The following is a 26,808-nucleotide window of genomic DNA, read 5'->3' as shown; positions in this document are numbered from 1 at the left end:
ATGCTGCTTTACAGGGACATCTTACACAGCTTCTTAACCAAGGTCAGGGTAGGGCATCCCCTTGCTAACAAACTGCTGCAAGAAGTAGTTTCTAATAAAAAAAAAAAAAAAAAGATGATAAATAATGGCGTGCTAGGTATAGAAAAAAAAAAAATTTCCCCTAGTCATAAAGATAATATCCAAAGAATTCTCTAGTAACAATGGGGAAACAAAATTAAAGCTTCCTCTTCTGACTACATGCAAGTAGAAACAAGGGGACTTAAAAGAAAAGTCTGAAGTTGTTTCATAAGAAATCCTGAAAAGTAGTTATTACAGTTAGTGACAGTATCTGAGTGATTATGTATTTTATGTATTTTATTTTCTCCTCTGGCTACAATTTTTTACACAAGTGTCTCTCACCACAGTATCTTTCCCTTAAAACACATTCCAAGCTATGAAGTAAAGCTGGATCTCAAGGGAACCACCATGATCTCTTCAGGGGTTTCTCCTCTATGAAAGAGACTGTGACAAACAATTTCAGTATTGGGTTAATTGAAAGGTTTTTGATTAAGAACAAGGGTTGTATTTCTATCCTCCTAATGGCATCTAGAGGTCAGACCTCTATAAGTTCAAATAATCCATCTCTGACTCAGCAAGCAAGGCATAAAACAAGATTCAAAAAAGGCATTATGGCAAAGTTTGCCTGTCTGTCCAACACTCGGTGTCAGGTCTTATCTGTAAGAAATGAATGTACTCTCAAGTCATGATATATTCTTTCTCAAGAATATATTCCTGTTCAGGAGACTTCACTGTATAATGCACAGTGCCACTTTTAAAACTGATGTAAAGTTCTTGTCAACTGGGACTATCACCCTGGGAGTACTAAAAAAATACTTTCTACCGCTACGAAGATATACTATTTTGCTGACATGCATATACAGAAACAATCACATTTTTAGCAGTACAGCTCTGCTTGGTACTATGGCAACTCATTTTTCTGTTCCGCCTCTTGTCAGTCTCACTTTCTGTATATCTCATGTCATTTGTAGCCAACCAAGCAATGTTGCATCTACGACACAGCCTGGGACCGAAGTGGCACTGCATGGCTTCCTCCATCCTGTGATAACTATGATATTGCTAAACAGCCTCTGAAATTTGAAGCATCACCAGAGAAGCAGAAAATGCCATTTCCTTCAAGCAACTACTGTAAAGAAACCAAATCACTGCATTAAGACCACAGAAGTGCAGCTCAGGTCGCATTTGTAGAAGACAAATCTTTCCAATTATTTAAAATAATCTACCTCTATCTGATTACTCCTGACCATTTTCAATTTTACTTTCAGGTGAGAGTCAGATTTAGAGACATGTATTTTTATGAAAATAAACATGCAAATTGAAGCACAAACATTTTCATTCATAAATGAAGAAAGAAAACACATTTTACATTTTAAATGTCGTGGTGGTCTCTCATCTGCTTTTGTCTTGATGCTAAATGCATTCTGGACCAGGGGTGAGTCTGAACATCTCACACGCCCAGTTCTTGAAAGTGTGTTACTACCTCAGAGACCTCCAACTTCTAACTTGCTGCAATCAGACACATGGCCAGCATTCAACAAAAGTATTTTTTCCATTTCAGTTTAACAGAAAAAAATCCACTCCTGTTTCCCAAGTCAGACAAGGAAAGGGTTTTTTAGCAGCAGCTGTTTCCAAGTTTGGAGACTATGACAGCAGCCATAAGGTGAAAGAAACAGGGAAAAGAAAGACATAAGGCAAGATCACCTCAGTTTCCAGATCTGTTTATGAAGCTACTGCTTACAACTGTATCTTGGTTCTTGTCTCCTCTTTTGTGTGTACAGAACAGAAAATGCACACAGAAGGTAAGCTGGGAGAATTTTTTATTTTGTTATTTTCAAGACATGAGGGGCAAAGGACTGAAGAAGGAAAATCAAGCTTCCTTATTTATAATGCATTATAAGACAACATGCAAGGTTTTTCCCATTTAATATTTTCCCTATTGAACATGAGCTCTTGTTTACAAAAAAAGTCCCTGATTACTTTAAAGTCAGAACATAAGAAAATATAGATGGAAAGAAAAATAATAATAATAATAATAAATTAAGGTTTTTTCTGCTAGATAATAGTAGCTAATGTACCAATTTGTCTATTTGTGAAAACCATTAATGAAGGCACACCTAAAAGAGGCCAGAGAAAACCTTTGTGTTTGATATGGTTTTTGATATGTCTGTGACAGATACACCTAATCTAGGACAGCCTTATGAAGCAGCACTGGTGCTACTTATTGGCAAGAAGCTAGAAGGAAATCTTGAAACTCTCACTGAAAGAAGAGCATCTGTATCTGTGTATGTATTCTGAGGACTATTATTAAGTAGTATTAGACAACGAGATGCTATGACTCCTCAGTTCTGAATGGAAGAAGAAAGGAAACAACTGCCTACCAGCTATAATATTGTGTGCTACAGAATGAAAATTATATACTGTATTTTGTATTTTAAAAATAGACCTTGAAGTTCACAAGCACTGTCAAAGGAATTCACAAGTTCAGAAAGGTTTTTAGCATATTTCTTAGTAGCAACTGACATTCTTTCAGAAATACAAAGATGGTTGCATATATTAGGTTTTTAATAGGGCAACATCTTTGTGATCCATGTCATTACATGCTTTGGAATGTCATATCCAATATTTGGCACACTGATCCTTCAAAGACAACATATGTTTTATGTCCTCTCCACAGGAATGCTCTCCTAGAAAACTTAAAAAGAAAAACAAAACAAAAAAGAACACCAACAAAAAAATCAAACAAGAAACAAAAACAAAACAAACAAAAAAAACCCCCAAAACAACAAAACAAAACAAAACAAACAAACAAAAAAGGCAATTCTTTACATTTTCAACAGTTTAGTCTCAGGACTCCAAATTCATTCCCTGTACATTCACATACTATCAAAACATGAACTATTTCTCAAAACCCTGTACAGAATTTAAAACTCCTGGTAAAAAGAGATCAAAAGATGGACAAAAAAAGGCATGCGCCCCTTGTTGCCCCACAGGAAGGAACTGCTTCCATGAAAATGCACAAATAGGTGTTCTGCATGGTTCTGAAGGATAAGCAAAAAAGAAGAAAAACCCTAAGATACAGGAAATCTGAAATTAAAATTGAAGTGGAAAATAGTTTAAACTACATTCAAAACTACTACATAATATACTTCTTTATTTTTCAGTAATTGTCATACCTTTCACCCCAGAGGTTTGTGTCAATATAAGTACCTTTTTAAAAGAGATTCTATTTACCTTCTTCCAAATACATTAAGATACAAATATTGTGCATTATGAACACAGTTGTTACACTGGGTTAAAAAAAAAAGACATTTTTGTATTTATATCACAAAGATTAGTTACTTCAGAGTGACGAAGGTTCAGTTTGAAGGCTTTTTTGCTCACTAACATTGTTCATGCTTAAGTAGCGCAAATTTGAATTACAAATCTTAAAATCACTAAGAAAATACAAGGCCTTAGGGCCAATTACTACATAACATGTTTCAATTTTTCTATCAACATACATACACAAAAGACAGAATATGCTGAGAGCAAAGGAACACAGATGTCTCTTGAAAGATTAGTTTTATTAGACTTGCAGCACCTATTATGACTGGGTAACTCTGTATAACCTCAGGGGGGACATAAATTGTCTACTGAAGCCCAAAGAATAAGCTGAAAATTTTCAGCAATTATGAATTCATATGGTCTTTGCATGTCTACTGCAAGGGGCTGCCAATGCTACTTGTTTCTATAAATTAGGTCCCATAAGTCAGTAAGACACTCCAGAGGTGCAAATTACAGGTTCTAATATTTTTGAACTTCAATGACTAGTGAGAATTTTTACTGCAGGTTTCCCTCTGTATCAGGAAGGGAGAAAAACTGGGGCAGGGGGCATGAAGGTTTGCACACCCACCTCTCCTCATTGCCATGATTTCAGGAATTAATTAATTCCCTGAGGATGTCTTGAAGCATTTACTTTCTCCACACAGCAGAAAGAACAGGTCACTTCTGATATGAGCTTTTCCTAAATCAAGAAAAGTAAAGCTGGACCTGCTAAACATGGCCATAAACGGACAAATATACAGCATTTATGGACATTTAAAACATTCACTTGTGTGCTCAAATTAAAATGGGCCAGTACTTCAGAACAGGAAACTATTTCCTCTTCACCCACTCAGAAGTTTGGATGCCTTCCCAGAAATCTCAAGACTGGCGCAGGGCTTAGTGCTGCGCCTGCAAGACAGCTGCATCTGGATACAACCCTTCATGGGAATGCACAAGACAAACCAAGGAAGACAGGTTGAGCAGATGTAATTAACGGAGGTGGTGCCAGAAAGTGATCCATGTTAACCAGATGCTCCAAAGAAATTCCTCTCAGTAAGGCAGCACAAGACACAGGCCTTTTGGAAAGCTACTTGAGCCGTGACAACAGATCTCATGAACACCCACGGCCACTCACACAGCTCAGAACCAAGCAGCTCAAGCTGCCTCTTCTTCTGGGAGGGAATGGCTACAACTCACTTAAGATTTCTCCCATGATGACCAGTTCTTTATGTAACAAGAAAAGTAAAGTGGACAAGAAGCTACAGGAATTTGACATACAGAGCAAATTAATCTGACAATTACATGGAATGATCCCAAAAAATTATTACAAACGTTCTCTGACCCATACAGGAGGGGCATGGTGTGTCTTTAAAAAAATCAAGAAACAAAGCCCCAAAATGAATCTACTTTTGCAATTTTAATCCATGTAATATCCATACTAATTAGGCACCGATCAAATTAGCTGCTGCTATTCCAACCCATTTTCTTTCTAAAGTAGAGAAGCACTGCTATGTATATGCCCTTAATAAATCTAGATATTAATTGCAATTAGTGTCAAATTTTCACAGTGCAAAGTGACCTCAACACATAATGACATTTCAAACATGATGAGAAAACTAACTATTTCTATGAGAAGCAATTTTGTACCATTAGATGAATATCAGACAGAAATAGCACAGACACCACAGATCCTGCCATAGGTTAAAGGGATGGTGCAGTCTCATTTCTATAATTTGTATTATTGGGGTTTTTTGTCTGCTACCTGTTTCTTGCATAACTGTGAACAGAAATTGCACATAAGTGGCAAGCATACATGTCTAATAAATTAAATGAACAAAAGCTTATTATTCTTTAAAACAAAAATATTCCTCCCAAAGGAGAAAGGTGCACAAGCATCTATTCTGAATGCTATTCAAGATAAGAGAATTAGTACCAACTATGAGAGTTTATAATCTGCCTGGAGATAATAAAGCATGGGTAGGCAGTGGAAATTGATTGACATGTAGTATTTTAATACTGAATTTATTATACTTAAAGTTAAAGACAAGTATTTTGAAAATCAAGTGATAGATGTTGTAGAAGTTGTAAATTTTTTTTTAGCATGATGGCTTATCTGGTTCTCTTAGAAAATACAGCCAGTTACAGATTATTCTTTGTTTTCTTAAAGGTGGTGCATGGGCAGAAAGGACTTCCCAGAACTGTTTGCAGGATAAGCAGAGAGGCAAAGGACAGGAACACTGTGAGTGTAAAGTGACAGGAAAGAAAAGAGAGATGATCTATAAAAACTGTGTGGACAGGACAGGCACTAGATAGTAGAGGACCTTTTTTAACAGCTTGGTATGTAGACAGGATTTGAAGAAGGGAAGGCAAAGGAAGGGAAGACTGCAAGGCCATGAAGAAATTCATGATAAGAATTCGGTCTGAAATTTCACTAACAACGTACCATAGGAGAAATGCAAGATGGAATGTAGCAATGCTGTAAATATGTTAAAATTGCAAACATTCTTGCCAGCTGCTGCAGTTATCATGAGAAGTAATCTTGTGTTAAGGTTTATTAATAGCAGTATGCTTTGGAAGAGACTGCCTTTTGTACTTACAGAACACTGCACCATGCAGATTGTCTTAGAAAAACAAAATCTTAACTGTTTAATTATAGTAGTAAGTACCTAAACACAGGATAAACAGGGAAAAATATGGCACTAAAAATAAACCAAATATACCTGTGTGTCACTTTCTATGCTGTTCTTTTTCAAATTTCAAAAAGTAAAATGCTTTTGGGACAGGATCCTTAGAAAGAGACCAGTATGGTATCACCTACAGGTTTCCCAGTCTGTGAACCAAGGAACAGTTTTCTCCTAGCAGCAGCTAACAACACTTCATTTTTCTTTTCCCATTTCATCTTCTGTCTTTCATCTCTACAAGCAGCAAACTCTCTGTCCAGTGACAATTTTGTATATAGCATATCAGACTTTATATATATATATATATGTATATATAATAATACTAATAATAATGCTTGCAAATAAAATTATGCTCTTTAAACCCATGTCCCTATACATAAATGGGGCATTTAAATAATGAGGAAAGATCCCACATGATGATAACATCTAGGATCAGTATGCTGCAACTGCTTACCATCATTGTACACTAGCTACATTACTAACTTAAAAATACAATTTTAGAAATTCCACAGGAAGTTATGTATATTAAAATATCTGGTCTCAAATTTCCTTGTGTTTACATATTACAGATTCTTAAAATAAGTTTTTTACCTTCCTGCATCTTATACAGACAAGTCACCTCTTTTTCACATTTTACAAATAAAATTCTACTTACTACTTCGCATATGCAAAGCCATGCGCCACATACAAACTTAATAAACTACCAGAAATAAGGAGCCATCTGAAACAGACAGGAGAGAAAGAAGCATGTTGCACGAAATACAACACAATTTTTTACTATCTTTGCTACATTATTATACTATTTCCTGCAAAAAAAAAAAAAAAAGTTTCCCTAGCTAATAAAAAAGCTGAATACATTAGCATTTACCAAGTCTTATGAGTGCCTTTGATACAACATATAAACTAAGCTGGTTTAAGAAGTACTGCTAAACATAGATAATTCATAAGGGAACAACATATATAGAAGAATGCATTTAGACTTCTAGCATCATTTATGTATTTTAACCTATTCTCCTCGTTTTATCAATTAGTTTAGGGTCAGCAGAATTTTGACTGTCTTTCAATATATTAGAATGTGATCTACAAAACAAATGAAAAACACCACACACAAATCTTACTTGCCTATTCCTTCCAAGTGTTACAGTAGCAGCAGAATTGTTAAAAACAAGTTTACTGTACTGCCTTTTTGCACAGCATCCATGTTTTTATATGACATATATAACAAGCACTTCTCTTTCACAAGCATAAATATTTGCAGTATATCAAAAATGCACTACAGTTTGTAACTATCATCTGATTTTTAAAGAAAAATCATTACCCTACATCGTAGACTGTACCTTTCAGTATTAAAATCACATCCATGTGAGGAGCAAGTAACTAGAAATGTTTTTCTGAAATGTGATCAAACTACACATGACCACACAAATAATACATCATCATCTCAAACCTCTTACCAAGAAAATTTGCAATCAAACTGGTTACTCAAACCATTTAAGGAACAGAACAAATTAAAAGTACAGGCTTCCTTGACTAAAAATAAATAAATAAAGAGTAAAGTCATGTCAATTCCAGCGCTTTTTTTTCTTGCCTTTTCAAAAATGAGCAACACTATAAAATACCTGAGTGGCATTTAGAAATACACTGCCGTTGTTCCTATGCAAAACTGCATTTTCAGACATGGTAAATAAATTTTCCAGAAAAGAAGCCCACTTTTAACAGAAGATGAATACCAGTGAGAAGCTGTAGAGAGAAAGCAGAATCACCAGTCCAAAACTAGGTGAAGGGAGAGTGGACCAGAGCCACAGATAGCACTTGAAAGAAAAACATAGGCCGAGCAGTGAGTCTACGAATGAGATGGGATTGCTGCTCTGAGGAATGGAGCTATTCAAACTGGCAAAATCATCATTCTCTAACAAAAAAGGTTCATCACATAAGGAACGACAGCCAATTGGTTGTGGTAAGGGCAGAGATCCAAGAGCAAGATGCTAAGGCTACAACCCTACTTATGACTTGTCTGAGTGTAATTCTAGTTCAGTTTGACTTCCACTCAAAATCTAGGGAACACCAGAACAAAAATTGCCAGTTAAAATCAATTTGCCCTCTTTGTGTTTCTGTAGTAAGGATAGTCATGACACAGCAGAGTAATATTTTCATCACAAAGGATTCTTCCCCCATACCTGAAAAAGATCTGGTCAGGAAATTAAAGTGCCTTCATTTGTTGCAGAAGGACAAAAAGTGTTTGCCTAGTGATAGAAGGGACTGCAAAAAGAGAAAAGGGAGATTCATAGTTAAAGCAATTAGGTTTCAAAGCAATACATTAAGTATTTAATTACACATTTCATGAGTTCCCCTCTGGCATGATCCATCAGCAAAGAGGCAGCTGGGTCAGTTTATGGCATCATTGTTGTCTCCCATTCCCTCTTCTGCTGCATGCTGTAACCTCCACAGTTTGAGACAACAAAACAGATGGACTTTAAGCAGGTAAAGACCTTTTACAAAGTCAGCCCAGTGTGTTTAAATAGCTCAAAGAGCATGACAATAAAGGCTTCTAAAGACGTCTAAACAGTTGGGCACAAGGGAGTAACCTCGCCCAGGAAAACTTTCTTCTGACACCTCCTGAAGGGAAGGGACTGACTGCAGAATCATCATAACATGCTTTTAACATCTGCACTCCTGCAGTCTGTAACAGACAGCACTGCTCACTGCAAGAGGAAATTGAAGTTTTAAATGCATCAAAACCACAAAGAAAAACATTTTAGTAGTGTTAAATATAAATGAGTTTCTGATTGCTTCTTTTATCTTGGCCAGAAATAGGAAGAACAATTTAAATAACAGTGTTTCCCAAAGAGCCAGTATGGTGACACAGGATTCCCTGAATATTCTGAAAAAGCAGTCTTTGGGAGTCCTATGACATGTGTTGCAGTGCAGGTTTGAAAACAAACAAACATCCCCCACCCCCAACCAAACAACAACAAAAACCCAAGCAAACTGTCCAACTATTTTTGACCTGCTCCATGAGACTGGACTAGATACGCACAGGTTAGCTACCAATTTTATTTTTTCCAGGGTATACAGGGAACAATTGTGTGAACAGCAAACAGAGTGCTTCCTCCTACAAATGGCTATCTTAAGCCCAGAGCTTCTCTAACACACCAGAGAAGGGCAGGGCTAGAGAAAAGTCTATTCCTGCCTGTATCTCATCCTACAAAGCCATAAACACTGGCTACATGTGACTGTATGCACAGTTTAAAATACAGATTTCAGTAAGGCTTGGCAGAATTCTTGTGAGCAGTTCCTGGGAGACGACGGGACATTTCAGCTGTGCCCCACCTTTCAACTGATTCACCCCACCTTGAGCTGACCAGGAAACTGAGGATCTGTACAATTCTTTCCACTTCTGTGAAACCTGTACTATTCCCTCTCAAGTACAGTACAGAGTAAGTTTGTTTGCAAACAAAATGAAAGAGAATTGCAGAAAGAAGCAAAAAAAGGGTGCAGAAGATAATTTTTACTTTTGCTGTTCCATATTGATAAAGTAACTAACATACTGCTTTTTCTTCAAGGCTACCAATTCACAGAGGAAAAACATTTATTTCCCTTGTGAGAGTAGATGAAAGGCACAGGAAAAGCAATTCGAAGTGGAGACACTGCATGTATGTAAAAAAGAAAAGAAGAAAAAGAAGACGAAGTTCATTATCCAAGACTATTTATCTTCTAAAGGCATGACCCTCTGGGCAGAATGTTACAGAAGACTTAGCCTTTCTCATTTCTGTAACTATTCAGTATTCCTTTCTTTCCACTCAAAACTATCGTCTTCTTCAGTTAACTTTCTTTGACTGAATTTTTGTAGTACTTCTGTTTCATTCCAAAGATTCTCCAAAACTGAAACACCAAAGATAATAAATTATGAATTTATAAATGAAAAGTAAAAGATCTGGAAGATAGGCTTTATTGTGAATATTTGGAAATTCACAGCAATGGACACACCCTTTTATGAAAAATAAACATAGGTCAAGAACAAGCTTCCTTTCCTGTTAAGTATCAACTGATCAGTCCATGATCTGTACTTCTCTGACAAATTTTCTAACAAAATCAAGAGAAATTGAAGTAAAGGCTAAACTAGCTTTGAAAGAAAGCTATTTCTGACAGTCATTCAAAGACACCAGAGGTCATATTGCAAGTTCCCTGCCACAAAGCCCAGAAACAAAAATTCTCTTGTAGAAGATGCAAGCATTTGGGAGTGCTCTGATTTGTCTAGTGATAGACTCTGAAGACTACCTTCAGTTTTATATTAGAAAACTGTACACATATACGTATATGTGCACACACATGCACATTTTCACATGTTTTTTCTTTATGCTCTTCTGTCAGTCTCTTCTTACCAAATGGTGAGATATTCCAAGGGAAATTACTTATTTTTTGCTTAAGGGGCAAATAAATCAGTGCTTTTTTACATTATTCAGAACCCGATCCAAAGTCATCTGCAGTACAGTGAAGTATAAATAGGAAGATAGATAATTTCAGAGAAAGCTAAACAGTTTTTTGTCCATTAAGTAACTTCTTACTGTCATCCATGAAATCAAGTGCTGTATTCAAGCAAGAAATATGTTTTATTGCGGAAAAACTCAGGACTACATTTCCCTGGAAAACTGAATGGACGAACTACTTGGTTGAACTGCTGGCAGAAACATTTACATAGATTTGACTGACAGTGGAAAAAGTGCTTTGGTTGTTTTAACACAGAAATTAAGGGATAAAGAAACAAGTCCAAATAAGTGAAGCTGTTCATGCATTAGTCAAATCAGTATTTTAAATACACTACTGGCATACCTGTTAACCAGAGGGAGGAAAAGGAACTGGAGTCTCATTCCAAGTGCTCTACTGTAGTAACAAATGTGTAAGACCAGTGGATGCTCTTTTATATGAAGAACACAGGCTAGTAAAAAGTAATGCTTCAAATGCTTTATCTTTTGTTCACTTAACATACAAATGTGTCCTACAGACAGAAGCACTTCATTGATAAACTAAGCTGACAAATTGCCAAAATTTGGTTGGATGTGTTTTAAGGGCGAAACATACATAACCTACAGGAAAATTATTCTCACAAAATGATAGAGTATAACAGAATTTTTGGTGTTTCTGAGATTACCGACACTGAAAATGGATACATCCATTAACTTGATTCTTCCAGCTTGGAATACCACAGGGTGCACATTGAAACTCCTGCTTTATAACAACTCAGTGCTCTTTAATCCACTTGAAATGAAGGAACGCTGCAAGTGAACAAACCACTCTCACAAATTCTCCAGCTTATTAGCACTTCTTAAAAAGACACATTCGATGTGATAAAACTGTTATACTGCAAATTTCAAGAGGATTTTTCAAGACAATTCATGAGAAATTTCAGGGGAAAATACCTTGGAAAACTAAAGAGAGAAGAAATCTATTTGTTAAATACAGGTTTTCAAAGAGTTGAGAATTACAAGACTTCAGAAGGAAACATACTTCTATTAGTTTAAGAGTATTACAAAGGAAAAATCTCATACTTAATTAAGAGACCAATTTTTTGTCAACTGGAAGTATTTACCATAGCAAACAAAATGTGGCACTTGATTTTGGAACATGCATGACATACGTGACTGTGCTGTATGTTCAATGATCAGCTGCAGTTACATCGCACTGAAGAGCTACACGATATTTGATACTTGAAGTGTGTACCAGCTAAATGGTATTCATTACTTCTTCACTTTATACTGCAAAATCTACTCCAGTACCTATGAAAGATGTGTCAAAGGCTAAAGAGGACCACAGCTATGTCTACGTTTGGTGATAGTGCATCAGTGTTTTCCTTGACAGTTTTGTCAGAATACACAGGTTTACTGTGAAAGTACAGTACTTTCATAGCTGTGCACTAAAGTTATTCTCCAGGGCTACACGAAGAATGCTAAGTAATACTATTTTTAACTGGATTCAGATTAGTGGTATTGCAGACAAATGTTTTAACTACTTGAGCAAACTGACAAAATGCAGAAGGGCAAACTGCTAAGTCCTGTGACCATTTATAGTGCACTTCTTGATAGAAGCCCAGTATAACCAATGCAGAGGATGCAGAAGCTATGAACTGTCAGCTCTCATAACGGAAGTATTTTCACTCTCAAGGATCACAGAACACATTTTGAAGATGTTTTGTTAGGTCTAATGTACAATTAAGGAGGGGAAGAATTGAGTTCAAACAAGGAGAAGGTCAATATTAAAGTCAGGTCAATGTCTGAATGGTCCAATCACACACTCACCCAAAAAAAGGTGGCATGGATATATTACCAAGTCAATAACCTGGAATAAAATGGTAGTTCATGTTCTAAAGCACATCAAACTTAGCTCTGAAAATGAAGTACTATATAATTCAATGCATTACCTATTAAACAAAAATAAGAACTTGTAAAAAATAAAACTAGAAGTTGCATGAAGTAAAGACTTTGTGTCAAAACTCTTATTTTGCATAAAAATACTTTTTTGGTTGTTGTTATGTTTAATAAAAGAATAAATCTAGAAAACAGAAGTACTGTCTCTCTCATCTGTTGATATGAAGAATTAGATGGGTTTTACTATTGGATTATTTCAACACGCAGCTCTTGTATGCAACCCCAGCACGTTAGTATGGAAGGAACCCAATATGGTCATCGCTGGGAGTTACGTGCAGGATTTGAGTGGTGCAAGGCATGGGACTAAAGGTGGAGCTCTCATATTTTCCACTATCAGCAGCCATCACACTATGAATTATTAGTTTCAGAATACAAGATATATAGACTGATGATAGCTTAGCTGATAAAACATACATTTACAGCATTTCTACATTTTCTCCTTAGTCCTAATGTTATAAGAAAAGTAGATGCTGAACAACTTTCTAAACCCTCCTAGAACTAAAACATTTAACTGACTGTTTGAGCGGGGTGTAGGACAGGGCAAATGAGATCATTCTGGTTATTTTGGAACACCGCAAAATCTTGAGAAAACTGCTTTAGATTTTGGTTGGGTTGTTTCAGGGTTTTTTTGTATCTGTGATAAGTTAATGTATGATCATATTTCTCATTACAGAAAATACACACGTAAGACATCAGCAAAAAGTTCCAACAGTACACCATAGCTATGTAGTAACGAAAAGACTTGAGAAGTGTATCTACTAATTTCATCTTCTACACTGTATATTATGCTTTTTCCAAGCCAAAGGAACTAAAAGTAAGCAAACGTATTCCAAATGCTTACTTTCAAAAAAACAGTTCCCAAATCATATAAAAATTTTAAAACACTCTATTAAAATACAGAATCTTACTTTATCACTTTCCATAATATAATATGTTCCTATTTCGTGTTCAGCAAACACATATGCATAATATCTAATTTCAGAAAAAATATTTTTCTGAAATGCACATGATCCAATATTAAACAGTTGTGCGTATGTGCATGTGTTCTAAATTTTGCATTGTTGCAGATTGACATTAGGTTGCTGCCTTCAATGCATGCCATCTACCTTTTACATATAAAAAACACTCTAAGATATTCCAAACAACACAGTATGAAAAAAATCAAACCTTCCAGGGTGATCTTGTCAAATTTAAATTTTGTCTGTGATTTAACTAAGTTTTCTAAAGAGCAGTAAGTTGACATTCAAAGAAAGTCAGCATATTTACAAAAGGTGAGCTAGATTTTAAAACTTGCATCAATAAACTGAAGCAGTATTTATTCAGCAGCAAGGGAAAACTCATATAATGTATTTTAAGAGCCATTTAATTCATACAATTCCTGAAGCTGTAGTATAAGACCCGTGATAGTTTGTCAGGCTAGGATTGTCTATATATAAACTATATCGCAACCTCCACATAGTAACATGCTATTTTTATTTTATGTAACAGCAAAAAATGTTATCTTCCTTACTGAGTTACAAAAGTATTAAAATTGTATTTTAAGAATTCTTACTAAAAATGTTTAAATATTAATTAGTTTAGCATTTCTAAATGCTCTAATTTAATATCCAACAAGTCACATATGCCACTACAATTCAGAACTGAGTTCTATGAATTGGACCCCAAACTACCTTTATGACCTAAAAGACTGAATAACAGCAAAACACACATTTATGAGTGCACCTGTTTTGTCCAACATTTGTTTTCACCTACACGGTTTACAGCTATAAAAGAATCACTGACACGTTCCTTTAAATGAGTGATAGCTAAGACAACATGTACAGATTTTAATTAAAATACAGCACAAAAATTGATGAAATAAATTACCAAAGAGTTCCTCTATAGCACCCGGAGTTAATAGATAATAACAGACCTAAGTACTTCCTCATGGAATAAATGCACCATGACAAAGCACTGAGCTCCAAGACAAGTGATGAAAATCCAGGTTTTAAAGATTTTGCACTTACCCGCCTACGGCAGAAGGGCAAGCCCTGTGCAATGATGCTGATGCTAAATATCTTCATCACGGTTTGGTGTGGCAGAGGCTCTTTGGCACTTTTAAGATCAACGGGAACCAAGCCATGGTTGACGGCAGTTTTCCCAGGTTTGGACATTTTATCGTTCTTTCTTTGTCAAGTCTACTATCACTGGAAGAACATTGCTAAAAACTTTCCTTTAAAGTTGCATGATTTTCTTTTTTTTTTTTTTTTTCTTTAAGTTTCAGACTGGTGAATCAGCTCCCCACAGCCTGCTGCCTTTGTCTCTCAACCTTCTCCTGCCAAGTGTCCTGACCTGTCTGCTGCTCAGTGAAGTGCAAGCTATCCTAGTATAGACAGGAATTAAACCACCAAGGGGCAGGCAGACTGCTCCCGTCAGTCAAACAGCTGGTGGACCTCCCCTGCAATGTCAGAAGAGCCCTTCTCCAAAAAGGGATCTGCAGATTGAAAAAGAAGAAAATCATGACTGCCTGGAGTTTTAATAAGCACAGTCACTTACAGCTGCACTTTAAAGAAAGAATTTTCTTTTAATTTTGTTTTGTTTTTAACAAGTTGGTGTTACGCTTTCAGAAGGGGAATCCAAGGAGATTGCAACCTTCAGAGGGTGACACTGTTGCTGCAGGATTAATTCTATCACTCCTCAAACAGATTTATTTTGGATTGTCAATAAAATTAAAAGAAAAACTGATCTGGACTTTGTTGTTCTTCAGCTATGGTCTCTAAAAACATAGTATATTGTCCAAAAGTTAAACAAGGAAATAAAAATGGATTTTAAAAAAATTGAAAAAAATTAGCGTCTCTTAAAAACTGGTACAAAACTAGCTCATTTAATAAAAGTAGATGCTACATTGTGATTTTTAATTCCTTCCTCCTGGTCTTCCTTAACTAGGTACAGGTACTCCAGTCTGAATCTCTTCCTCTCTCTGCCACCATAGAGAGAGCAACATCCAAGTGGTTTTAGCTCTAAGGATGCTATGGTACAGTAGTTTCCCCTCTTCTGGCCAACTCATTTCCCATGAACTTGAGTATCAGTTTGCTCAGGCCTATCCATCACACCAGTGGAAAGCAGGAGGGCTCTTCCTTCAAGAACATAGCATCTCTTTAAGGATGTGGGGAGAGGTCTGCTTGCCCTTAGCAACAAATCCAAGGACCATTTTCCAGGAAAAGTTCAGTTCTCCACTGAACAAAGATACAAAGCAATGTCTATTACTCAGATTTTCCACAATTAGTTTACTTCCATTTCGAATAATTTCCTTATCAAATTAGCTTTCCTAAAATGTCTCCATATGTTCCCACAATCCCCTTCTGGTGCCTATACTTGGACATGTTTCTTAAAAACATATTCATATTTTGAAAACCTTTTTAAGCAAAACTAAATAGCAAGAAACAAAAGCCTGTGAAAATGTCTTATGAAACTGCCGATAAGAGATGCAGAAAACCATCAAAGCTTTTGCACGAACTGAGTCAGTACAGTCCAAAACACAGTGAATAAATGACCATTAAGAAATCTTACAAGTCTCTTTATGCACCAACCAGCAAAGATAATTAACTGTATAATTATGTGAGGGCAAAAGAGGGAGTGCCGTAATGCTTTAATGCTCAGCGCACAACAATGTAACTTGACAAAAGACAGCATTAAAATATGACTGTATTAGCATTTCCACTTAGCTCTTTGTTTCCCCTTCAAAAAGCCAAGCTGTAAGCATGTCTCATTTGCATATAGAGGGCCTCCCTGACCAAACATTTGCATGTGGAAAGTTTTTTAGGAAGAAAAAAGAAGAAACATATATAAAAATCCCTAACATTTCATTGAGAGTATAAATACATTGAGAGTTTAAATTACAGTGAGCACCTCCTTATAACACAATAATTTTCTCAGACAAACGAGACAATTCCTTATTTCTTTACAGATGTTGCATACAGAAAAGCTGTGACAGAATGCTGGGTAGCACAGTACTTTTTTGCACAGATGGCTGGTGTTTTTTCTTTTGTACCATTCCATTCAGATGTTATTCACAAGCACATTTAGACACACATTTTCTTCTAAAAGACTCTTTACATTTCCTACTTAATACTTCCTGCTAAAACTCCAATAGTTTATCATTAGCCTGTACACAACAGTAATGGCATTACTTTATAACTTCATTCTGAGTTATTTGATATTTTATAAAAATATTAGGCTTTCACTTGACTGGAATGCTTCAGAATAAGTGTCAGAATAAGAATCTTGGTTTTATTCAAAGAAGAAAATTTCACTGAAGTACTCCAAAGAGGGAAAAGAGCAGCCTTTTGTTTTTACTTTGAATAACTAAAGTGAAGAACAGAACCAAAAGCTCAAAAGAGATCAACTCACATACCTTATTGATGTATCATTCAAAAAGAAACAACACATTAGTTTTCCATTTCTGATGAACTAGTCACCATCTCAATTGTTCCAACAAAGCATGAAGTTTAGCAAAATGCAATATATAATGTAATTACATAAACATAATTTGAGATCAGATCAGGATCAAATACAACATTCTGTACAAAGCAACCCCCTACTTCCTCCTTTAACAAATACTCAATATTTTGTTTAGTTGCATACAGAATTGTCTGTATGCACTAAAAGAAACTGCTGAACTAAACTCAGTTTTAAGAGTATTTCATTGCACAGTTGCTAAAAGAATTTGAGTGTGCCAGACCACCAGATGTTATTAGTTGATACAAGAGCCTAGCATCTTACTACTTTACAGGCTTACTCTCCTTCTTTTTTAAAAAAATATTAGTTCATAACCTGAGTGCAAAATAGGAACAAAACTTGGCCCATTTACAGATTTACATACAATACGGGGAGTAAACAAGACCCAAGTATTGCATTCTCCAAGCACTGCTCACCACGCCAGTTCCAGTCACAGGTTATTCTCACACTTCTGAAAACAGAAAACTCGGGACTGTCAGCCCTTCTTCTTTTGTGGTTTGAGATAAAGTCCCAGTGGTACACTGCTTTTTCCCCAGGAACTTTCAAACTATCCTAGAGTAATTCCACAGGGACACACTTCTAGCTGGAAAAAACAGATCATGTTCATAATTAGTGTAGTCCCCTTTTAGTGGATATGAAGCCATGGCAAAATTAGGCGCCTTTGTTTTTTTTTTTTTTTTTTTTTTTTTTTTTTTTTTTTTTTTTTTTTTTTTTTCCCCCCCCCCAATATGAATCTAGTTCTGTAATTTCAGACTTTACCATAGCAATAAGAAAAAAAAAAATAAAATTTACCTGTGTCTATTTTCACCCGCTTTTTTTATCACTGTCTCCTAGAAAAAAAGTCTTGCCTTAGCAGATGAGATCTTGTCCCAATTTTACTTCTACTTACCATCACTCCAGTTTTTAGTCTTGCTATACATTGCTGGCTGTAAGTATCATTGTCTTACAGTAATGTTTAATCATCTCAGGCTAACACTGGAAAGTTATAAACTTTAAATAAGTGCAAGTCCTTAGCCAAAAAATAAAACACAGTCTAATTTAAGCAGTAAGAGAGAAGACAAAAATGGTGAGGGCTGACTATCTCAGAAGTGTCAGAAATACATTGCATATAGTAGATATCACTTATTTTTGTATTTGTACAATACATACTATTATAAATATAATTCTAATTTAAGCTCCAAATGTAAAGCTTAAACAGCCACTCTTTTGCTTTTATCTTTAAAAGTGTATACTTTTGCATTATATGGGATAAGAATATGTATAAAGGTGAAATTATGAAAATTTGATCTTTAATGCATTGTAACACATTTTTCTAACATTCTGTTTCTAAATATAGTTGGGCTGAGTTCAAGTGGTGCTTTTTTTAAGTGCCTGCCTGTCCTTTTAATCAGATGATCACATTTGAAATGAAACCACATAAAAGGGAATGAAAAACCAGTGTTTTTAAACTCAAGCTAAGTCTGTCATGGTCTTTCAACTGTAAACACAAGAATCCAGAAGACTCCTGTTTCTTTTTTGGCCAGTCCAGTGAAGAGATGCCTGTAAAATGAAAGCATATACAAAGCAGCAATAATCTTTATTCCTTCCAGTCAGAGTAATTCAAAGTTAGCTTTTTAGGAGCTGTTTACCAGGAATCAAATGCTACAAAATTAACTAGTTCATTCAGCATACTGAACTCAGGAAAGACGTAATTTTAAGACAGATTCAGGAAATTATCCCAACAACAAAAACCAGTTCATGCAATCTTCCCAGAGCTTTTTTCTAGAGTTGTTTTGCCTATTAACATTACTGGGAAAAAACCCAAACAAAATCACGACATTTTAATATGGTGATGGAACGGTATAAGACCTAGAGAGCCATAAATGAAGTATTTGCAAGTATAGAAAAACTAAAATGCAGATAGCAGAACCCCAGACAGGTTCTCCACAGTTCTTAACATTGGTGAACAGCTGCCCTCAAATGGATAAAGCAGAGAACTGCAACATTTCAGAAGCCACTTTTTCAAATTAATCATAGTAACATCATAAACCTTTGAATATATTTGAGAATTTATTTCCTAAAAAAATCTGTAGTAAGCTCTGCATAGCTGTAGCATACAGAATGCACTATAATTTACATTATACATAAGCCTTATTATTAATTTGATACTCATGCTGGTCCCTGCCCAGGTCTAGAAAGACCGAGAACCACTTTGTCAGCAAAGTAAGACATCCTATATGACACTAGTAACAACTAATCCAGTAACTGTGGTCCCAAGTTTATTTATGTGAGGGATTTCTAATACCAATATACAAGTAGTTTTCAAATGACAGATTGCATATTAGCATGCTTTGTACAGGTTAACAAATAGATTGTAAAGATAAGAAGCACTGCTGAACAGAAGTTCAGCAACTGCAACTGCAGCAGCTGCAACTGCATTACGGGCGCTGAATAGAAAAAATCCTATTGCTCTAAAATGATTCTGTTGTATCCAAGTTTATCCAATACAAAAATCAGCACATATAAGAAAACATAATGAAGACTTCTGAAGAGGCTATGAAGGAGATTGATGCAGAGGACAATTCTGATCTTATGAGATCAAAACGTCCTTAAAAGTGTACACTTGAATAGTATGCAAAAGGGGCTAAACAATCAGTAAAATATGCAAACTGATGGCTTTCTCCATAGTCCATGAGAAAACCTCGAGTGTAGACCTGTTGTAACACAACCAACAGAAAGAGCAAATCTGGCTCCAGGTTAGATTATCATACAAATTCAAACTGCGGTTGAATTCAAATTTTCTTTATTTGAATTAACTCAAATGATAATTCCTGGTTGTAATTCTAGCTCTGAAATCATATCAAGGCATGGTCACTATAAACTATGGTGTCTAATACTAAAGAACTACCTCAAAATTTTAGCTGTGGAAGAGCAAAAAGGAGCTATGCCTTTTGTAACTGCTGGTGGAAGATGGTACAACTTGTGTAAAACTCCTATATTGAAAAAAAAATATAACGTTTCAAAAAAAATATAAATAAGGATGATGGTAAAGCTGCTGTCTGGCAAAAGACTTCACACTACACAAGATAGCATTCCCCAAAGTCTACTAGCAGAGGCCAGGGAAAATGAAGTAATATCAAGCGTATCAGCAAAGGGGAGATCATCAGATAAACATACCTATTACATATTTTTCATGCCTATGTGTATGCCCATAACTATTTAAGCATACTGGCATTTAAGTGTGAGTACACAGAGAAATAAAATGAGACTCAAATTTGACCTACTGGATTTAAATACTGCTGTATGGGGAGCCCAGCAGTAAGTCAGACTAACCAATATCAAGGATTCACTGCTTTCTAATTGCAACCACCAGTTCAAGTGAGTTGGAATGTCACTCTAACAAAATAAGATCTCTACTAGATCTGTTCAATCCCTCAGCTGATCCTCTTTACAGCTGAAAAGAAACAAGAACATCCAATGGAGACTCCAGAAGCAAAAAAAATGGAGAAGACTAGCACTTCCCCTCTATTATATTTGGCCAGTTTTTACGAACTCTTCAATAAACAGGCAGTAAAAATTGTCAGGCATGTGAGCTCCGAAATAACTCCAGTAAGCAGGAAACCTGAAAATTCTCAACTTTTGTTGTTGACAAGTAATTTTTCCACTAGATTAGCAACTGTGAACAGCTCACAAAGCAGCCAGATACATAAAGAGACAAACTGTTTAGAAGAGGAGAGCAGTCAAGACCTCCACATTTGGGCAAGAACTGTCTATTAGATCACCTCTCTTTGTCCACAAATCCCTCAGCATGTGATACTGGTCCCAAAAAGATGACAGCTTCCCAGGCATCTCAACAAGTGCAGAATTCCATCTCAAAGGAAAGGGAGAGGAACTTGCAGGTACATGCAGCTACAGGCATGGGATATGCCCTCAGTCATGACAGTATCACCACAACAGAGCAACAATTGCATTCACACAAGGTAATTTTTTGTAAGGTTCCAGGAAGTATTTAGGAAAACAAAACAGACTGTCTAGTAAAATGCATATTGACAAGACTATTAATATTAATGATGCTATCATAACATATTAATGATGCTATCATAACATTAAAAAATACTTAATCATAAGCATCTGAAAAAAAATATTGTCTACCTTACATAACCATTAAAACAGGAGGCCACTATTATCTGTCTTTACTCTACAAGTTCCTTAACTTTATCACTGTATTTACCATGCTATGGTGTCTTGTTGTCACTATCACTTTTTTTTTTTTAAATATCTTTAAAGCATGTGTCTTCATTTCTTCAGTGAAGATTTCAGAAAACATTCCAGGTATGCAACAGAAATCCAGCTGCATCATCTTGCATTTTATAAATATTCCAGAAATGTCTGCCTAATTCTCATTAGGCTCACTAGGCTATAACATGACTTGTTGATTAAGCAAGTTTAACTCTTTAGTCTAGTCAGTGTTGCAACAGCTGTTAAAAAGAATTTCTACAGCTGCTCTGCAGGAATTTATTTGCTGACCACTTATTTATGCTGGTTTTGCACCTTTAAATAAAGCTGAGACAAGAATTAAGAACTGCAACAGGTAGAGAAGTCATGCAATATTTAACACTGGATTAAAATGCAAGTCAAATTCCCAGCTGAGGATAAACTGGGGGAAGGGAAAGCAGGTGGTTTTTTTAGTAAAGGAGGCTGCTTTTATGAAAAGGGAAGATAGGAAACTGAAAAATTATTTTTCATTCTGCAAAATTCAGCTTTTCTTATCACTGTATCACACTTGCATGTAAAATGCAACACTTTAAATGAGAAATTTTCTACTTATATACCTACACACAAAAAAAATGCACAAAGCAGTACCAAAATACTTAAAACATGTTTATCAGTTTCTGAATAATGTACAAAAAGTGCTGACAAAAATGAGGCTTGGACTTAGACCTTCCTTTCTGCATATTAAATGGGAACATGAAAAATCCCAAAAATGTCAAAAAGGCATTAAAAATATTTCTGCCACCTTACACACCTAAACAATTCTTTTCTTCTGTAGTGAAATTGTCCTGAGACTGTTTATTCAGCATTAAAAAAAAATCTGAAAACTCTATGGATTAGCTACATTGACATCTGCCAAAATAAAAGGCTGAACAGTGCAACAGTGCAAAGTATTATAGTTCGTATATTTGAAACAAAATGGTTTTCAAGGCCTCTTTTGATATGAGACTATTTTTCTTACCAGCACTGTAAAACACACATAAATACACATAAATCTAACAAATGCAACAACTGATTGTTACAATGGCATTCATTTGATAGCACCAAATTAAGCTACATAATCCTTTTCAGCTGGTAACAGCATACTGCAAAGGGGTGTGAGGCTATTTATAAAGCTCAAGATATGTGAAGTAAAGAATGCTTAGAGAGCAAAGAAGAAAGCAGGTAGTATGTGGAAGAGCTGGCATTCTTGACTGGTATGGTTGACCAAATCCAGCTTTGAGCTTACTGGCATTCTGGTACTAACCCCTGCCAAGAAAGACATGCAGTGCACCAGCACCAAATTCTGATTGGTATAGAATGGGAAGTGTCAGGGTCTGTCAACAGCCTGTCTTCCAAAACAAATACATGGGAATACCTGCACACCCAGTGCGCAGCATACGTGCTCTAGGGCATGGAATACTAGCAGTTTCCACCAAAGCCAAAAATTGTGCAGAAGGGTAAGTGCCTCTGAGTACCAACAGAAAGTGTCCTTGCTTTGGATGAAGTCCAGCTTAAAAGTCGAGGGACAATATTATTACTTTTGCCAAGAACAATTGATCCATATTGAATGATTTTTGGTCCGATTTCTTCCATTTAGCTGTGTCACTTGTACTTACTTTATTTTATTTTTACATATTCATTTTAATTAAATCAATTATTTTCTTCATGTTCTAGAAAATCTGACTAGGGTATTACAACTGAAGGAATTATGATATTGGCAAAAAGTGTGTTTGTTATTTGTTGTCTTTTAATTTTTTTTAGTACTCAATATACTTGGGCCAATAATGATCACAGTAGCTGCCATCCTTAAGGGACACTTCATAAGTTAAATGAGAAGAACAAAGGGTCTCCTGCCCACTTTGAAACACCGACTGGGCAAGAATGAGATTTGCACTTACAGGAAATGTTGCTAATGCTTTACTTGAAAGTAGCAATGATTTCTGACGATAAATAAGGTGGAACTTATCCCTGCTGGCAATCTGTGGTGGTGATAAGTACATTTTCCACTTCACAGAGGGACCAGGGATTGAACAAATGTATTAAAATTTTATCAACATTAACTGAGTAATATGTCATGACAAAGCTGAAAAGTATAGCCAGTGTCTTCTGAGACTTAATTACACTGAGTATTACTAAAAGTCACAATTCACTCCTTTCATATTATTTAATATATAGTAAGGTAGTAAAGTCAGTAGAAAACATCAACTTTTAGTAAGAACCAAGATTTTAAAAAGCAAGGTTTTAATAAAGAAATAGTTAGTGTGGACCACCTTGATCTGGGATAGAAATCTCTGCACTTCTTTAGTAATTGTGTCCTTCTCAGATTCTCTCCCTCTTCCCAATTCTTGATACAAACTAAAAAACAAAATTTGAAATTCACAAGAAGAGTAAAAAGGAGAAATAGGACAGAAGAAAAGATGCCCAACAGCAATGCTTTCCACTTGTATTTCACTTGATGATGAGCAAGATACCTATCTATCCAAAAGAACTCATGATTTTCTCCTTTAAAATGTCAATACCACTTAACTATATGTAATATTACATCAAAAGTCATACCATACAGAGTCAAGGCACATGAAGTTGTTTTTGTTTTTTTAACATAAAACACATTTTATAATAATTTGGTGAATTCCTGAACTTGTTTGGCCTGGAGAGAATGGGCAGAACTGTCACAAATTCTGCATGAAGTTTAGACAGCATCTTTATTAACCACACTATGGAGAAAAAGGGAGAAGATGCTTGTGATAGAAAGAATCATTTATATAAACACCTGTTCTAGGATTTACAGGGATTTTTATAATAGAAATTTCACCAATAAACCAAACTGTGAAACATTCACATAAACAAAACACAACAGCTTATCAATAAGTCTACACAAAATGCACAGTATATCATTACTACACAAGCACAGCTGCGTGCACAGATGAGACACCAAGCACTAGCAAAGAAGAACAGGTCATGTGTCCAAAAATCATCTTTTGTGGACAGACATTAGATGCTGTCTGTTCAAACATTTGCTGAGACACCTTGGAAATTTTGTTTTTAAGCATTCTGCCTCTTCAGAAATCATTAAACTAGCATTGATATTGTCTAGTTTCTCTCCTTATACTCAAGAATTTATAAAGGTATGTAAATTCCTTCACTATGCACAGTTTGCTGGATAGCCACATGTTCTGCAGATAATGAAAAGTCCTACAGAAATAAAGGATCATTTGCAAAACGGCTCTGAGTGAAAAACATATCAGGAAAAAATGTTAGTCCTGCAGCAGGTGTTAAACTTAGTTTTGGTCTTCAGATCAATTTCTAGACCTCCAGCTCCCTAAGCTAATTTCAGATCCCATGATTTTAAAAGTATAAACATCAGCAAATGAAAGAAGTTTACTAGTCATAACTTGTATTTTTTAAACATACACTTCAAATTCACAGCTAAAGGAATATTTAACAACCATTTGGGAAAGGATGTGTCAACAAAACAAAAAAACTAACCAGCAAAATTTTACTCCCTTCACACTTCAATTCACCATTTGCATTAAGTTTTATAACTAGTAATAACTCCAGTTAAGCTTCATAAGGAGAAGCAGCTTAAAACAGACAGGGCAACAGCATCCACTGATAAATGCTCAAGAAAATACAGCACTACAGACTGGAAATATTTGGGCTAACAATCACACCAGGCAATAGCAAGTGCCACATAGTCAAGAACAACAAAAGGAACAAATGGCATATTTAAGTGGGGCAGAGCTCCCAAATGCATTTGTTAAACAAGTCACATATCCCAACAGAGTGAGTATACTGAAAGGATTCTGAAGCACATTTGCATGATTTCTACTAGATAATATTGTTGTCATATAATTGGTGAGTTAAAATAGTACTACTGCATTTCGTTTTTCTTTCCTTTGAAAAAAAAAAAGCTCATTTCCATTTTGACAACAAAGATGCAGAGCAAAAACCATGTGAGTGCTGAATCAACACTGATTTCAAAGTCTACGAGAAATGTGAGACAACAAGATGCTACTTCAGGTAGTTATCCTGAAGGCATCAATTTAATTTATTCTACATAAAATAAACTGATATGGAAGTTTGAGTAACATACGCAAGTACCTCCCCAATATTTACCTTTAGGGAGCAATGCCTAAACCAAGCCATCCAAGGACAACTCAAATATTTACCCTTTTTCTGCACCCCCCTTGCTCAAGGTGGCAGGCAACTTTCCGACTTTAGGAAACTGAACAACCAACCAACCAGCACACCTACAAAAGAGTATGTTCTCTCTTCAGGAGAACATACTAGACATGTCTGGTAAGAACCACCAGGAAGTGGAAGGTGTAGGCTTCACTGCAAAGAAAGGGCAACTGTATATTGTCAGATGCCTCTACAGAGCAAACTGGCACAATCCAAAGCTCTGTACATTTATTTTCCAGTACGCCTAGTTGAGGCAAATGCCTTGCCTGGAGTTTAAAGACTGACCTCAATTATTGGCATAGAAGCAGAAAATTGCCCGTGTCTTACTCTGCTAGGACTTCAGTCTAGTAAGCAATTGCTGTAATGAGAAACTAAACCAGCACTACCTCTTCCCATGCCAAAATAAAAAAAAAGGCACAACTTTCTGCAGTGAAGGGAAAAGAGAAAATCAATTAAAATCTACTTATTAAATAGAATTTTGTAGTCCAAACTATGACCCAAACTGTCAGAATCAATGTTTTCTGTTAAATTATCTTCCTTCCTTCCCAGGCACTAAGATTCTTGATTTTACTCTCTATACAGAATTACTTCACAAATTATATATTAGAACTGTCCTTTAATTGTTGCAATAGTTGCAAAAATCACACTGAAATGTGGTAAGACACCCTACATAAAGGAAAAAAACTCTAGAATTTATCAGAAATTCCTTTAATTTGTGACACGTTAACATAACAGTCAAATTTAATTCCTAAGTATTTCAAGAACTTTGCATGAGAAAGCTGAACTAGATAGCCAAGTTCTTAGATAAGCCACAAACTCTATTAGTAATAACCACATTACTACAAAGATAGGCCACATACCTATTAGCAAACTTGAAGATCCACTTATAGAGTAGGAAAAATTAGCAGAGCAGCAATTATGTAACACATTAGTTTTATGTAAAGTGAAGGTGTAGGAAATTTCTACTTAGAAAATGCAAAAGTATAGCTAAACCTCTACAAACTTGGAGCAACAAATGAAATCATAAATTAACACAGCCAAGTAGAAGCATAGGAAGTAAAAAGTACTTTTCAAACAAAACACTGGTATTTGTAGAAAAGCATGCTGCAGGTTAGTAAAGTTGGAGAAGTAACTTGCTATCTACAGAGAAACAAAGAATCTGCATTCCTTCCATGGATGCTTTAATATTTAACAAACTACATCTAATGACAGTTGTGTAACCTTTTCAAATGATCCTGCATGCTTGGAATGATTAGCACTAAACTATGGGGAATATAAATGAGAAAGAAATCAAAGGTTAGAAGTGTTGATTTATATTAATCTCCAAGTATGAATATTTCTAAAGTTATTACCACCCAATACAAAAAAAAAAGGCTCTGTATTAGAAAAGTAAAAAGAAAATATATTTTAAAACAACATAACTTGCTTTGTAA

General features: G+C 35.5%; 1 protein-coding gene across 6 annotated transcripts in view; it reads right to left on the bottom strand.

Annotated features, from left to right (window-relative positions):
* FBXW7 (F-box and WD repeat domain containing 7) overlaps nucleotides 1–26,808 on the bottom strand; it is a 176,497-nt gene that overhangs the window by 65,522 nt on the left and 84,167 nt on the right. Inside the window, exon 3 of one of the 6 annotated variants that reach the window (XM_083862055.1) lies at nucleotides 9,819–9,923. The exons of 4 other annotated variants lie outside the window; for them this stretch is intronic. In XM_083862055.1, coding sequence (XP_083718181.1) covers nucleotides 9,864–9,923 — 60 coding nt within the window. In that variant the 3' untranslated portion in view covers nucleotides 9,819–9,863. Of the gene's footprint in view, nucleotides 1–9,818; nucleotides 9,924–18,303; nucleotides 18,500–26,808 lie in introns of those variants that run through there. One more of the 6 variants, XM_083862054.1, reaches the window with a different exon arrangement.

Source organism: Zosterops lateralis, assembly GCF_965231275.1.
Source record: "Zosterops lateralis genome assembly, chromosome: 5".
Taxonomy (NCBI): Eukaryota; Metazoa; Chordata; class Aves; order Passeriformes; family Zosteropidae; genus Zosterops; species Zosterops lateralis.
Note: the sequence above shows the minus strand (reverse complement) of the source record. Positions and strands in the feature narration are given on the sequence as shown.